Below are 16,359 nucleotides of genomic sequence, written 5' to 3' on the forward strand. Positions count from 1 at the left end.
TAGGCACTGGACTGACAGGTTTAGTAACCTATCAGCCAAGTCCCCACCCCTGCCTCCAGGGATTCAGGCATGCCCATCACCTGGGAGGCTGGGACTTTTCTTTTTTCCACCATGAAGACAAGTTGCCAGACCCTACCATTAACCATGTGGCCAAGATGGTACTGTCCAGACTAGATTGCCCTATTTCAGTATAACTCCTTAGCAGAAGGGAGCAAAGAACAAGAGGTGATGAGGGGAGAAGGAAAGAGTGGTAAATTCATCCTTTTATCTGGAACCCATTCCCAAGATATTGTCACTGAACTGTTCATGAGAACAAGGCCTTCCTGGCCTAACTAACCTTGTCAGGGAAGGGAATATATTTCTAACATATGACCTTTGGGAGATAAATTGAAGTCCAAGAAAGTAGTCAAATTAGCTTTAGAGAATATTGGTAGATTATTAAAAAATTAATCAACTGTTGACACTTTATATTTATAGTTCCATGTGTAGGATCTCTACCATAGCACATTAGTACAACCCTTGGTATATAGAATGTAGCTGCAGCCTTGAAGCCCAGAATGTAGCTTTCTTTTTAATTCCCCTTAGCAAATGAATCAGGAGCAATTTGCCTTTTATGTGGTTTTGCTAGAACTGGCATTATCTTGCCTTTTCCAGAGGGACCTTTGTTTCCTTGACATGCATCACAATAATCTTAACAGTCCATTATATTTGACATTATGCAAATAGGACATGATGAGCAGGAAGTAGCAACCATTCTGGATACTTCAGGATCTTAATCCAGGTATAGTGGTACAAACTTCTAATTGTAGCTACTTGGGAGGTAGAGAGCAGCAGTTCAAAGCAAGTCCAGGAAAAAAGATAATGAGACCCTATTTCAATAAACAAGCTAAATATGGTGGTTTACCCTATAATTTTAGCTATGTAAGAGGCATAGGTAGGAAGACTGTGGTGTGCAGCCAGAAGCCTGAGACCTAATCTGAAGACCAGCTATAGAAAACAAACAACAACAAAAAAGATGTGGCTCCAGTGGGACAGTGCTTAAAGTCCCTAAAGCACAACTACCACCACTAAAAAGAAAAAGACCCTTAAGCGTAGTGGTGTACCTTTAGTCCCAGCTACTGAGGAAGCTAAGGCAGGAAGATCATGTGAGCCAGGAATATGGGGCCAGCCTAGGCAATGCAAAGAGAACCCATCACTTAAAACAAAAAGATATTTTTTTTCCCAGAGAATGAGATGAATGTTCAGTTCAGAGTCCTGCCACATAAGTGAAATTTCTAACAACACAGTGAGATTTTGCTATTCCATCCTGCACCATTGACCACAAAGAAAAATGCAGTGTACTTGGTTGGCCTTTTGGGAATTTGAAGACAGAATTTGCTGCTCTTGACCCGTTTGCCATGTAACCTACAACTACTGTTTTCATGAGACCTGGAAGAGAATAGCATCCTAATGATGGACTATGTTATGACACAAGTTGTCCTATACTTAAGCTGTGATACTCAGCAGACCGAATGGTAAGGAAAGATTGTGTATAGATTTATTGCAAGTCCAATAGGAGAATCACAATGGTAAGGATTCTGCCTAGGGTTTTAGAATCTGAACAAACATGCCCTCCTATGCTGACATCCATTTTCCACTTGAAAGGCAACTTTTGACTTGCTATCTGGCCTTGTGAAGACTTAATACCAGACCATAGGATACTAAGTGACTGTGCGATGTGAACTGCTCTTTAGGAACTGAATTTACCTAATTTACTCAGTCATAAATTAAACATGGGCATCAGAATTTGTTGTAAATGGAATAGTATATACTAGGCTAGCCTAAGATGATCTGGATGACACAAGCACCTGCCTTTGAAATCTTTGCTACATTTTTCCCCATGCCCCAAGTCATTCATTTACCAGAGAAAGAAAATGTTCAAGTCTGGTTTATTACTAGTCTACATGATATGCTGTATTAATTTGAAGCTGCCAGCCAGTGAATTATGTCCCTACTTTATAGTGGAATAGCCTTGAAAGTTTTGAAGAAAAATTCAGTGTGCATAACTTTGAGTAATACATTTAATTGTCCTCTTAGTTAAGAAGAGACCAACTCTGGTTCAAAGATAGTATTACATGGATAATAAAATATTACATGTAGAGGGAGTGGACACCTTGTCTCACTCATAATTTTAGGGAAATGATTTCAGTTTTCTCTGCTTAATACGATGTTTGTTATGGGCTTGTCATATATAACCTTTATTACATTCCTTCTATTCCTAGTTTCTTCAGAGCTTTTATTATAACAGGATGTTAAATTTTGTCAAAGGCTTTCTCTGCATCATCTGAGATGATCATGTGATTGTTTTTCTTGATCTTATTTACGTGATGTATTTAATGATTTTTGTATCTTAATCCTTATATCTCTGGTATGAAAACAACTTGATCATGGGGTATGATCTTTTTAATGTGCTGTGGAATTTTATTTGTGCAGATTTTACTGAGAATTTTTATTTTTGTCTATAATTCTCTTTTTGTTGTGTCTCTCTGGTTTTGAAATGTTCACATTACTGACTTCATAGAATGAGTTCTGTAATGTTCGTTTCCTTTTTATTTCATCAACATTTGAAGAGTGTTAGCCCTTTTTTTAAAGCTCTGATATAATTTTCAGTGAATCTATCTTGCCCTGAGCATTTCTTTGTTGGAGGCTATTAATATAAAATTTATTGTTTATTATAGATTGGTTTATATCCTTCAGTTTATATCAAGTTTATATCCTGTTGGTTCAATTTTATTAGGTAAATTTTATCTAGAAATGTATCCATTGTCATCTAGGTTTTAGTAGGGCTAATTCTTTCTTGTATTTTCCTGCTTTCTATTTTCTTCTTTTGTGTGTGTAAGATTTCTTAAGCATCTTTTGCAGTGCTTTGTTTATCATGGAAAGTTTTTATTTCTTCCTCCAGTTACAAAGGATAGCTGCAGGGTATTCTAGATCTTTCAGGGATTGAATTATGTCCTTTCAACCACAATTCAAACCACAGTTTGAATTTTTTTTAGGAAATTTATTGATATTATGATGGGCTTGCCATTATGTATAACTTGTATCTTTTCCTTTGAAATTTTCAAATACTTCTTTATTCTGTACATTTAATATGTTAACTATAAGTGGGGCACTGATAGCTCACACCTCTAATACTAGCTACTCAGGAGGCTAGTAGTGAGGTTTGAAGCCAGCCTTTGCAGGAAAGTGTTAGATTCCTACCTCCAATTAATCACCCAGACTGTAAATGGGGCAGGGGCTCAAGTGGTAGAGCACCAGGCCTTGGGTGAAAGCACTGAGGGATGGTTCCTAGGCCTTGAGTTCAAGCCCTAGTACTGATACAAAAAAAGTTTTACCTATTATATGTCTGTGTTTCTTCTCTAGTGTTTTCTGTTTGGTGTTTTGTAAGCCTTGTCTATTTGTATAACCCTCTCTTCTTAATGTCAGGGAAGTCTGCTAGAGTGCTTCCAAGTAGACCTTCTTTGCTTTTACTGTGGCACAAGATAGCTATGCCTTTTTCTGTCTCTAAGCATGGCTTTTAGCTTTTAATGACTGGAGTGGCAAATATCATTTTGGAACCATGAAAGGGACTAGCATTGGAAAAGATGCCAAAATGCCGAGAATGACAGTACAACCTTGGTCTTTGTGGTAAATCTTATGGTTATTTTCCAATGTCCATTTCCGTTCTTTCTTATTATTAAACTCCCTAAATTTTAATTGCATGCATGGTAGATTTATTGATGATGTGGGACTTGTTTTGACAATAGTAATTGAATAGAGATGTTATGTGCACATTCTTGGGTGGTACCTTTAGAAAGAATGTATATATTCTCTTCTTCCCTTTCTCATCTTCCATATGGCTGGTATGAAATTGTTAATGCTAAGCTAGAGAAGATATTTGGATCATATGATGGACGCTCCAGAAAGAACTTGGGTTTCTTGCTGTTTTAAAGCAACATTATCCATGAGCATCTTATGCTCAGATTATTGCATGCTAGAAAAATGCATACATTTCTTATTTAAGCCACTGTATTTTTATAACAGCCAAATCTGCTTCCTAACCATTACAGTCCATGATGATGTTGGGCTGATAAATTAGCCATCAAAGAATCAACCTACGTTCATATAAATTGTTAGATGGAGAATGTACTTGCTATGTTTCACCATTTTTATATATATCCAAAAACATTCTAATTGATATACATTTTCAAGATTGCTATTTATACAGGGAAGGAGCAGGTTGAGGAGAAGCTGTTGAGAAACTTATAACTGAGAGACCCTTTAATCCCATGGATCTGAATCAGGGTTATTCAAAATAGTTATACTTAGGGTCATATCAGCACTCACAATCCGTACTACTTCCAGCTGTTTGTTCACTCTCCAGCTGTTTTTGTTTTTTTTTGTAACAGCCAATCTCATTGGCTTCTGGTTTATTCTTATACAGATGAATAGAAATATTTCTATTTGCATTGTCATATTTTTAAAGGCAAGATATATTATTAGTTATCTCTGATTTATTTACCCCACTTGACAGGATGGTAATTACTTTATCAGTTCATAAAGCTCTTTTATATTCTTACTGTACAGATAAATAGTATTCCGTTGTATATATGCATTACAGTGTTTTCAACTACTCTTTTATATGTGGCATTTAACTTATGTACAGTATTTTACAATTACAAAAATATTCTGTAGGGACTGGGAATGTGGCTTAGTGGTAGAATGCTTGCCTAGTATACATGAAGCCCTGCGTTCGATTCCTCAGCACCACATAAAATAGAAAAGGCTAGAAGTGGCACTGTGACTCAAGAGGTAGAGTGCTAGCCTTGAGCAAAAGGAAGCCAGGGACAGTGCTCAGGCCCTGAGTTCAAGCCCCAGGCAAAACAAAACAAACAAATATTCTGTAACAAATAACATTGTATTTGTGATTCATACCCTTGAAAGTATTTCCCTCAAAACTGATTAAGTAAATGACATTTTAAAAAGGGACCTGCTATAATATTTATATCTGTAATCCCAGAATTTAGAATGCTTAAGAGAAAGATTCCTGAGTTTGAAGACTGCTTGGCCACACAGCGACACTTTGTCTCAAAAATAAGTGAATGAATATGTACATATATGTATGTATATACATAGGGCATAGTGTATATAGTATGTATATTGTGAATATACTAGAGCATATATAGTAGAGTGTATGCATACATGCACATATACATATATATGTTTATACACACACACACACACACACACACGCGCGCACACTCTAGTAATGTCTGTTAAAAGAATCCAGAGCAGCAACACCTCAGACAGCAGTGAGTACAACCAATATGCATGTCTTGGTTTCTAAATACCTCTTTTTCATTAGAAGGTACCAGAACTTCTTGGAGAAATGGCTAACTCTAGTTTTGAGACTGAGAAAATATAACAAAGCTGAAATATTTCTTTGTGCCAGAAACCAAGGAAATGCGTAGAGACAAATTAGTACATATTAAAATGACACAGAGGTGCTCCTGTTAACTAAATTAAATGGGTTCTGAGAACTGAAAAAAATGCAGACAGGCTAGGTGCTGGTGGCTCACATATAGATACTTGGGAACTTCAGCTTGGGAGAATCAAGGTTCTAGACGAGTCCAGATGAAGAAGTTTGCAAGATCCCTTTTCAGTAGCTGAGCATGATGCATATACCTACATGGAAGACCAAGACTGGTAAGATTGCCTTTTCAGGCAAGCCTGGGCAGAAAAGACCTGATTCCATCTCAAGGAAAGTAGCTGGGCCAAGGTGGTGTGCACTTAACCATCCCAGCCATCATTGGAAGCCTATAATAGATTAAGATCCAGATGGGTGCTTGGGCAGGAAGTTAGACTATCTCTAAAATAACCAGAACACACTATAGCTGGCAGTGTGTCTTAACAGTAGTGTACTGGCCTAGCAAAGGTGAAGCCTTGAGTTCAAACTTTAGTACTAAAAAAAGGAGGAGGAAGAAGAGGGTAAGAAAAAACTTTTTTTTTTCATTTGAAAGTCATGCTTTTATTTTGACACAAGAAACATAATTTACAGGTATAGTTTTATAAATATCCTCAATGCTTTTTTTTTTGTGCCAGTCCTGGGGCTTGAACTCAAGGCCTGGGCACGTTTCAGCTCTCTATTACTTGAGCCACAGCTCCACTTTAGGCTTTTTTTTTAAAAATATCATTAATTGAAGATAAGACCCTCGGAGTCTGTGAGAAGGCAGCAAGATGCAGCAAAGTCTGAAGGTATCATGCTTTGAGGGAAAAGAGAAAAAGAGAATAAAGATAAAAGAACAAAAGGCCAAAGACTGAGTCTTTAGGCTCCCTGTGGTAAGAAAGCTGAAAGAAAAGTCATCAAAGGAAACAGAGGATGCATAATCAGGAGTGGAGGGGGACAAATCTACAAGGAAACAGTTGTAAGGAGAGGATAATCCTTGTGACATGACATAGAGAAATGATTATTCACCAAATAGGTAGAGAAACAAGTAATGAGTGTTGTCCCAAGTCACGAAACCACCACCAAGAAGACCACCGAGACTCAGACATTCCGAAATGCAAAAGCAAGGCAAGGCTTTATTTAAGCGAGCTGCAACTCGGGCCTCGTCCTACCCACCAACACAGCGGAGGTTAGGAGGGAGCCTCGAGCTGTGATTACACAGGACTTATAACGGCAAAAAACAAAGTTACAACAATCAGGTGTTCAAGCAAGCAAGATTAGGACACAGGTACAAATCTGATTGGCTCAGGGTTCGATTCTAAAATGGGGTTCACGTGGTAAAATGGGGCCTGACTTCAAGGTCTGGCACTTCAATGAGAATGGAGACTCCTTGGACCCAATGAAAGATGGAAAACATAATTATATTTGGAAACTCTTCTCTCTCATGAACAGCTACCTTCCTTTGAGCTGAAACACAAAGAAAACTGAAGCCAAACATGATCTTTAACCTAGGTAGTAATCACTCAACTTGGTTATCTGTGTAGTTCCGTACTTCTGAAACTTGATGACATTGTCCCATTCATAAGGAAATGGAAGGACTTGGGAAAAAGTCATACTAAGTGAAGTGAGCCAGACCCAAAGAAACATAGACTATGGTTTCCCTCATTGGGAATAATTAGTACACATCTAGGATAATCTTAGCAGAAGATCACAATAGCTCAATAGCTATGTCCGTATGAACATGTGAGATGATGCTAAGTGAAATGAACTCCAAGTTAGGGAAACAAATGGTTTGGCATTGTTGTTATTTTCAACATACCATGTGAAATTATGCCTTTTTCTTTTGTCTTTCTTTCCCATGTTCTTACCCCTGATGTCGCTCTAACTGATTTTGGAACCCTGGATAATGTATATATGTGTATTGGAACTAGGGAAGGGATGGGGAATATCAAAATCGAGAGACAAAGAATAGAGACAAACCAATGCAACAGCAATACTTACAAACCTATATGCTGTAAGCCAACTGTACAACTCGTGGGGGGAGGGAAAAAGGGAGGGAGGAAAACAGGAGAAAAATGAGGGAGGAGGTAACAAGTTGGATAAGAAATGTACACGCTACTTTATGTTTGAAACTGTAACCTCTCTGTACATCATTTTGACAATAAAGCAACTGAAGGAAAAAAAAGATAAGACCCTCATGGACTTTCCTGCCCAGGGTGACTTCCAACCAAGGTCCTCAGATCTCAGCCTACTGAGTAGCTGGGATTATAGGTATGAGCCATCAGGCATCTGGCTAATTTTTTTTTAAATTCCATGAAAATTCATAGTGGTACTTCAAAAGAAAAGTGTGAGACAGAATGCTAGCTACTAACTTTAGAATGTAAAAGAAATGATAGAATTATTTTGACAGTCCTGTGACTTGGACTGAATGTTGTCCTGAACTTCTTGGGCTAGTGCCACTTCTAGCTTTTTCTCAGTAGTTTATTGGAGATAAGAGTCTTGTGAGCCAGCTGCCGGTGGCTCATGTCTGTAATCCTTGATATTCAGGAAACCGAGATCTGAGTATTGTGGTTCAAAGCCAGCTAGGGCAGAAAAGTCCATGAGACTCTTATCTCCAATTAACTACCAGAAAATCAGAAGAGGCACTGTGGCTCAAGTGGTAGAGCACTAGCCTTGAGCTGAAGAGCCTCACCAACAGTGCCCAGGCCCAAAGTTCCAGCCCCTTGACTGACCAAAAAAAAAAAAAAAAAGAGAGAGTCTCATGGACTCTCCTGCCTGGGCTGGTTTTAACCTGTGATCCTCAAATCTCAGCCTCTTGAGTAGCTAGGATTACAGGTGTGAGCCACTGATGCCTGTCTTAGAATTATTTAATCTTTTATAAAAAACTATTAATGTAAATGGATTCAGACAAGGATACTAAGGGGTACTAAAATGATTTAGATGATGTTTCTTAGCTAATAGGATAAAACACCATATGTATTTAGAGTTTTTTACTAAAGTTTTTATTTAAAAAATTAGTCTCAGGGTATTAGTTGATTATTAATTACAAAAGAAAGGGTGTTTACTTTCTTTTTCAATTGTGGCTATATATTGAACTATATAATGGTTTCTATTGTTTCTTTTCTTCCTTTTTTAAAGAACCTATTCACTTTATTTTCATGGGACTCACCTAAAAGGGAGTGTTAGGCTGCACTATGAGCTGAAAACCACAATAAACAAATACATGATGGAAAGCAGCACACATTACGTTTTGTTTTATGAATGTTTTTTAGGTACAGAAGTGAGATAATTTGTTTTCCACTGTAGTTTCATTAGCATCTGGGCAATACACTGCTGTTGGATACAGCCTTCTTTAAAACTGTAGTGTAAATGTAAGCTTGATTTACAGTGTTCACAGCTCTAAGGCCCACTGACTGAAATATGAAACTTGTAAGACGGCAGCATTTGAGTGAAAGCATTTGGCTTCCAACATGTTGATGTTGAAGCATCAGTAGGAAAAGCATGAAGGATAACCTTAGGCTTCCCTGGTGGGGGGGGGGTGGTTTTCTCATCTTTGGTGGGAGGGTAATTCTCAAGAAAATGTAGCTCTGGATGTTGAGATTTTTGTAACCAACATGGTGAAGTCATCATAGTGAATTGCATTGAGTTTAGAGTGAGGAGGTGCTTACCCTGAGTCATTAGCAGAGACTGTGAGTCTAGTGGTTATGAGGCTGGCAGTCAGCCTGCCACCAGTGGCTCATGCCTGTAATCCTATCTGCTCAAGAAGCTGAGATCTGAAGATCAAAGTTCAAAGCCACCTCTGGGATAAAAGCCCACAAGACTCTTATCTCCAATTAACCAGCAAAAAGCTGGAAGTAGAATTGTGGTTCAAGTGGTAGAGCACCAGCTGTGAGTGAAAAAGTTAAGGTAAATGCCCATGCTCTGAATCCATGCCTCAGAGGGAAAGGGAAAGAGGGGGAAGGGCTAACAGTGATCTTCTTAGGAGAACTGGTCAGTAGAGCATGTGGACAGGAGGAATGTGACAAGAGGAATGTGGGGCGAAGAATGGGAAGTTATCTGTAAATGGGGTAGCATGAAGTTAGGAAGCTGACAACACCCAAGTTTGCAGGCAAAGGAAGAAATCAGAAAAAAAAAGAATATGTTTCAAAAATACTGTCTTTTGCTTCTCATTCAGAATTTTCTGCAACCTTTATGACTGCCAGAGTCCACCTAGACAGACCATGTGGTGTGATTTGTTTTGGGACTCTTGCTCCAAAGCTCTGGGGAAATGTTGCTCACCGGACAGTAAGCTAGTCACAGACTGTGATGGCTCTATGGCATTTTGTGGTCTTGATGCAAATTTTGCTTATTTAATTTAAAAATACATACCTGCTCAGTATACACAGATGAAAATACGCGATTCCCTCTTTACTAACATGACCTTGCTTTTTAAAGTATTTTTAATTTTTGTATGTTTTTATTATTATTTGTTTTTTGTTTGTGTGGTACTAAGGAATCAAACTCAGGGCCTCATGCATTCTAGGCAAGCACTGCCACTAACTCACATTCCTAGCCCCGTAAATATTTTTTAAAAGATGCCTGGTGGATAAACACAAATTGTTTTAACTACTTTGGCTTTCTCAGTGTTGCCAGCATGTTTGTGCTGTGTAACTGTCCTATGAGACAGGTGTTTGCCATCCAGAATAATGCAATAATGTCTGTTGGCTTGTGTATTTGTCACTGGATGCTGCTGATAGATTCTTGGAGAGTGTGGCGGGAGGGCGCGGCTTATTTATGTGTGTGTTCCACTGAAAATGTTGCAGTGCTTGTCTGTCACTGTCTTCCCTCTCTGGGGGTGGGCTGAGGTGCGGAGGGCGGGACGCTGGTATTTGTGTGCACTGGGGCTGTGATGCTGAGCTTGGTTCATCCGCTTCCTCCTCCCTTCTGCCCACTCCTTCCCACCAGCGCCACAGCAACATCCTCAGTGAGCCAACTGCGCCCAGGCGGGCAAGGAGCCTCCCACCGCCCGCCACCTGCGGGCCCGGAGAAGACCTAGCCCAGTGACAGCTCCTCGCCGCCCTACTCCAACCACCATGGCCAAGAACCGCAGAGACAGAAACAGTTGGGGTGAGTAGTAAAGGGCGCCCTTGGCAGCCTGCAGGGAATCTGGAGTCCGGAGGGGGTGGAGGGCTGCGAGGTGCCAGCGTTCGCGGCTGAGAGCCGCCCCTGGGCTGCGGGCACCCGGGCCCAGCGGCGCCCGCATCCTGGAATTTCATTTTAGAGGCCCGGGCTCCCGCGGGGTGCAGGCCCGGCCTCCGGCTTCTCCCCCACCCCCTCGCCGGCTCCTCCCAGCATTTGGACAGCACCCACCCGGCGCCTCCGGGCACTGTGTGGTCCACTTTAGCCATCAGTTGTCAGGATGGCGGTGAGGGTGAGCCAGGGGCTGTTGTGGCCCTGGTAAAGAAGAGTGAGGGGTCTGGATCTGGAGCAGGCGGAACCCCCAGCCTGGTTTCCCAGGGAGCTGCGAGCTCGCGGGCCCGGCGGAGCAGGGCGCGGGCCCCAGGCGGCGTGCAGCACATCGAAACAATGAGGCGGAGCGCGCCGGGTCCATGCTCAGCGTTGCAGATCTGGGCAGCCTGGGAGGGAGAACACACTCTTGGGAGTCCCCGAGTGCTGCGATACTGGCTTTAATTTGGGGATTAGGTAGAGAAAATTAGGGGAGAACACGAACAAAGTTGTGATTTTCAGCCTTCTGCCCCACCCTGACCTGCAACCCCATTTAGACCAGCCACAGGAGTGGCTTTGTTCTTTGGCTTTACCTTTCCGAGGCATTGGGCTCATGATTCAGCACCAGGCCAAGGGGATGGGAAAGGAGAAGCGAGGCCCAGTGGTTTCCCACGGAGAGTGGGTGGGCGGCGCTCACGCAGGCAAAGAGAGAGCACAGTGATGCGGGAGAAATCGCCGCCCCGCAGCCCCAGCCGCTGTGCCAAACCTGATTCTGCAGAGTGTGGGCAGGCTGGGTTCTGGATTTCTTGCAGTCACAGTGCTTAACTCAGCGGTTCAGGAACCGAAGCTCTTCAAGGCATTGTGTTAGATGAACTAGTGCATACCTCAGGCAAGGAGGCTGGGTGGATAATTTGCTCCTTAGCTGTGAATTATTATTTTGGAAGCTCACACCCACTATTTGTTCAGAACTGTGTGGTTCTGTTCTGTCAGTGAGATCTCTTCTATAATTGTCTATCTAAACATAAGGCATATAGTTGGTTGTTTCCATTTATTTTTGTCAAAAGATGGCATATCTCCCTAGGTTTGATTATTCTGGTAACAGGACACAGGATCATTTTGGCCCCCAGTTGGCAATGCTTATGTTTAAGAGATTACCCACAGATTGCTTGTAGATATGGAGTTCGATCAGTGAGGTCTGTCATTAGTTGAATTTAAGAGGAAGGAAAGGATTCTATTTCTGAAATTACCAAACTCTAATTTTGGCAGATGTTTTTACTGTAGCAACAGTTTTCTTTGCTTCCTTTGAAATCTGGATAAATATTTTTAAAGTGTGGAATAGGAGTTTCTTGAACAATCTGCAATTAAGGTGCAAATCTTCAACTTGATTTTGGTTTTGATCTCTGTTTAATTTATAGCGATAGATCTATGGTTTAAATTCAGGACTGGTTGCTTCCATAGCCCATGTGATGAAGATGTAAAACCAAAATAACATGCAAAGAAAGTGTCACAGCAAGCCTATCTATAAGTAAGCAGGTATAAGAAAACAGTGCTCTATAAACTGGATCACCTTGAACTAGAAAAATAGTCAAAGAATGTGCTAGTGTGAAAAATAAAGGGAACAGATGAGTATCAGAAACAGTACCCCAGAAAGCAGTCTTTCAGGGCTGGGATGGAGCTTTCATACTACAAGTAACAAAACAGAAGTGAGCACATCTTGTATTCTGTTCATTAAAGTTGCTTAAAAACAAAACAAAAGAAAAACCCTTGGAACTTAGGATACAGTGTGTGAATTTGACTCTTCTACGATTTGACAGACAATGACAGTGCAGTAATGCCATAGAGAAATAATGATTGCATTAAAGTGTCAGCTTTGTGGCCTTAAGAAAGAATTGTTCAAAAAGTATTTGTGGAAACTTTAGATTGGGAAGTTTGGGGGTTTCTTTTTTTTTTTTTTTTGAGAAAAGATCAAAAATGATCTGGAAAATAGTAGTTTTTAATCTTTTTTCTAATTGGTTGTATTCCCTCTTTCCTTTGAGCATGTGTGTACATGTGCTTGCAACATCATTGTTTTTTCTTTTGTTTTGTTTTTTGCCAGTCCTGGGGCTTGAACTCAGGGCCTGAGCACTGTCCCTGGCTTCTTTTTGCTCAAGGCTAGCACTCTGTCACTTGAACCACAGCGCCTCTTCTGGCTTTTTCTATATGTGGTGCTGAGGAATCGAACCCAGGGCTTCATGTATACGAGGCAAGCACTCTACCACTAGGCCATATTCCCAGCCCCTGCTTGCAACATCTTACACATGCTAGACAAGAACTCTCTCATCACCCTCTATTTTTCTTAAAATGAGATTACTTGTCCCTTTTTACTGCCTCACTTTTGGCATACTTCATCCTCCTTAATGATAAAATTTCCCTGGGTCCTTCATGTACAATATACTTACTGTATACCTATACTGTAGATTTCACTCCTCCACATTTTCTCATTTACCTTCCCCACATTTTTTCCAGATACATTTTTTAATACTTGTGTATGCGCAAGCACCCTCAGCATCTGCTTATGCCTTGCTTGATGCGTCCTGAGCAACACCTTGGCCCCATTCTCAAACTGCAGCCTTTATTGTCTTTAGAAGCAGGCTAGATCTGTGGTCACTGGAGAAGTGATCCATTGTAAGAAATTCACACTCATAGAAAGGTTTGAAATTCTTCTTTCTTTGACATAAAAATTCTTATGAAACATATATACAAAAGACCATAGAAAACATTGTGTCCTCCAGCTGAAGAAATAGAACTTTATTGACATTCTGTCACTCCTTTGTGCCCCTCCTTAATGACAATCACTCCTCATTCTCCTCACTCCTTAAAAGATAAGCACTTTCATGTTTGGTGTTTTCATTCCCCTGATCATTTCTATAATTTTGCTATAAATTAATATATATCCTGAAATAATATATAGTTTAAAGCATTAGGGTTTGGGTGTAAGGATCTATCCTCTGGGCCTGGTACTTACTAGATAACCTTTCTGCCACTTGAGCATTTCTCCTAGTCCTTTTCAGTTTAGTTGGTTTTTCAGATAAGGTTTTGTACTTTCCTTGGGTCTTGACACAGTCCTCTTAACTCTGACTCCCAAGTAGCTGGAATAATAATCATGTACCACTGTTTACAGCTTTAGTTTTACATTTTTTTACTATGTTTACATTTTTTAAAATTAATTTTTAAAAAGCATAGTAAAGAGTCTGAGGACAAATTATTCAACTGTTAATCATACCGCATGACTATAATACAAAGGGGGTTCTTGTTTTCATTTAACGTTACAATATACACAGCAAGTCCAGACTAGATCTTACAATCTGAACACAGGTATTTAACCTTTTCCATGCTGCTTATGTTTACAATGCACAGGAGTCCTGTAACCAAACTGTGGAGTAAAGCACACAAAACTGGACTGTAACATAACACAGTATGCAGAAGCATTGGATTTTACATAAAGCATTGCTTTATGTAAATATTGGCCTAAAAACTGCTTTCGTTTTTGTTTTTTGTTTTTTTTTTTTTTTTTGGTGCTTGCTAAGATGTGGCAACCAGCACAGAAAAAAAAATGACCTGACTACACGGTGTCAGCCTTCTTTCTAGTCCACTCCTGAACGGTAGTAACTAGGGAGTCCCTTCGGGTATTGCTAGACTTGAAATGATATCCTTTTATTTACTGTAAACCTTTATGAACTATCAAGTTCAAAAACAGAATCCACAGGCTTGACATTTAATTACAAAATAACTATGGATTTCCTGATTAACAACAAAAAACTTGTGGTTTATAAAAATGATTATTCCAAGGTTCCATTCACAGTTACACAGTCATAAGCCTTTCTTTTGTCACTATTACATATAAAAACCTGCTTTTGTTCAGAAAAAAGTTGACCTAGCCAGCCACATGGAGTTGACCACTAAGGAGTAACGTGGTGCTCTGCTGAGTTGTTGCGAGCAGGGTGTTGGCAGAGTTAATTTACTGCTTCTTCTCTAGGCTTCTCTCCATGCTGGACAGGTAAATGACTACATCTTCATTAGTTTTACATTGTTAAGAACTTTCTATAGTTGTCCATGGTGGCTCAGGCCTGTAATCCTATCTACTTGGGAGCCAATCGGAGCTCATGATTTGAGGACAACATAGAGCAAAATGAGTTCACAAGATTCCATCCCCACCAAGAGCTGGGTACAGTGGCATGTGCCTGTTATCCCAGGTAAGTGGCTAGGAACAGTGATGTATACATGCTTGTCATCCCCAACAACTCAGAAAAGTATAAGTAGGAGGATCACCACCCAGACCAGCCCAGGGCTAAAAGCAAGACCTTACCTCCAAAAATAACTAAAGTGGCTTGGGAATGTGGCTTAGTGGTAGAGTGCTTGCCTAGGATGCGCGAAGCCCTGGGTTCGATTCCTCAGCACCAGGTAAACAGTAAAAGCCAGAAGTAGCACTGTGGCTCAAGTGGTAGAGTGCTAGCCTTGAGCAAAAAGAAGCCAGGGACAGTGCTCAGCCCCAAGTCAAGCCCCAGGACTGGCAAATAAAGGTACACCTCACTTATACCTCAAGTGTTAAAGTTCCTGCCTAACAACGATGAGGCTCTGAGTTCAAACCCAATACCAACACAAGATTAAATAATAAAATGCTATTCAATATAATGCAATAAAATAAGAGCTAGAGTATTCATTTTTCAAAAACAGTGTTTCACCTATACTTGGTCCTGTAATATGTATGAAATAATACCTCATTGCTTTTTAACCTGCATTTTGCTGACTGTCAGTGAGGTAGGAACATACATATATTAAAAATAATAAATATATATTTATTAATTGTTTATACTTCATACTCTATTCTTGTTTGCTGTTTTTCCTATTTTTATTAGTGTTTTCTTCTTGCTCTAATGAGTTCTTTGTACTAGGGCTTTGTGCTCTCTTGGTTTTTTCTTCCCCTCAAGTCTTACACTTGGACAGTTGAGCCACATCTCCCATATTTTTGATAAAAGTGCTTTGTTAATTGTTTTACAGATCAGGGTTTTTTTTTGCCATTTTGTAATTGATATAACTTTTCCATCTTTGCAGTATATTTTAATAAACACATATTAAATATAGTTAACTTAATTTGCACTTTCCCTATGGTTTGTGCTTTTTGTATTTTAAGAAATTTCCCACTATCCCTCAAGCTTGTAAACTATCCTCTTATCTAGTTTTAAATTTTTGGCAAAATACATATAAAATTTACCTCTTAATCTAGTTTATTTTTGCCAGTACTAGAGCTTGAACTCAGGGCCTGGGCACTGTACCTGAGCTTCTTTTGTTCAAGGCTAGCATTTTACCTCTGAGCCACAACACCACTTCAGCTAACATTTTAATCTTGAGTTTTGAACTTGCCTAATCTAGGTACTTTTTGTTTATTTGGGGGGAGGGGTTTGAGGTTTTTTGAGGGTTTTGTTTTTTTTTGGGTTTTTTTTTTTTTGCCAGTCCTGGGGCTTGGACTCAGGGCCTTAGCACTGTCCCTGGCTTCTTTTTTGCTCAAGGCTAGCACTCTACCACTTGAATCACAATGCCATTTCCAGCTTTTTCTATATATGGTGCTGGGGAATCAAACCCAGGGCTTGTACGTATGGAAAGTAAGCACTCTACCACTAGGCCATGTTCCCAGCCTTCTAGGTACTTTTTGT

General features: G+C 40.0%; 1 protein-coding gene across 2 annotated transcripts in view; it reads left to right on the plus strand.

Annotated features, from left to right (window-relative positions):
* The window catches only part of Atl1 (atlastin GTPase 1), a 76,167-nt gene that overhangs the window by 3,955 nt on the left and 55,853 nt on the right, over positions 1-16,359 (plus strand). For both annotated transcript variants that reach the window (XM_048362622.1, XM_048362623.1), the window contains exon 2: positions 10,409-10,570. In XM_048362622.1, the coding sequence (XP_048218579.1) occupies positions 10,537-10,570 (34 nt within the window). In that variant the 5' untranslated portion in view covers positions 10,409-10,536. The remainder of the gene's footprint in view (positions 1-10,408; positions 10,571-16,359) is intronic.

The sequence above is a fragment of the Perognathus longimembris genome, chromosome 14, assembly GCF_023159225.1.
Source record: "Perognathus longimembris pacificus isolate PPM17 chromosome 14, ASM2315922v1, whole genome shotgun sequence".
Lineage (NCBI taxonomy): Eukaryota > Metazoa > Chordata > Mammalia > Rodentia > Heteromyidae > Perognathus > Perognathus longimembris.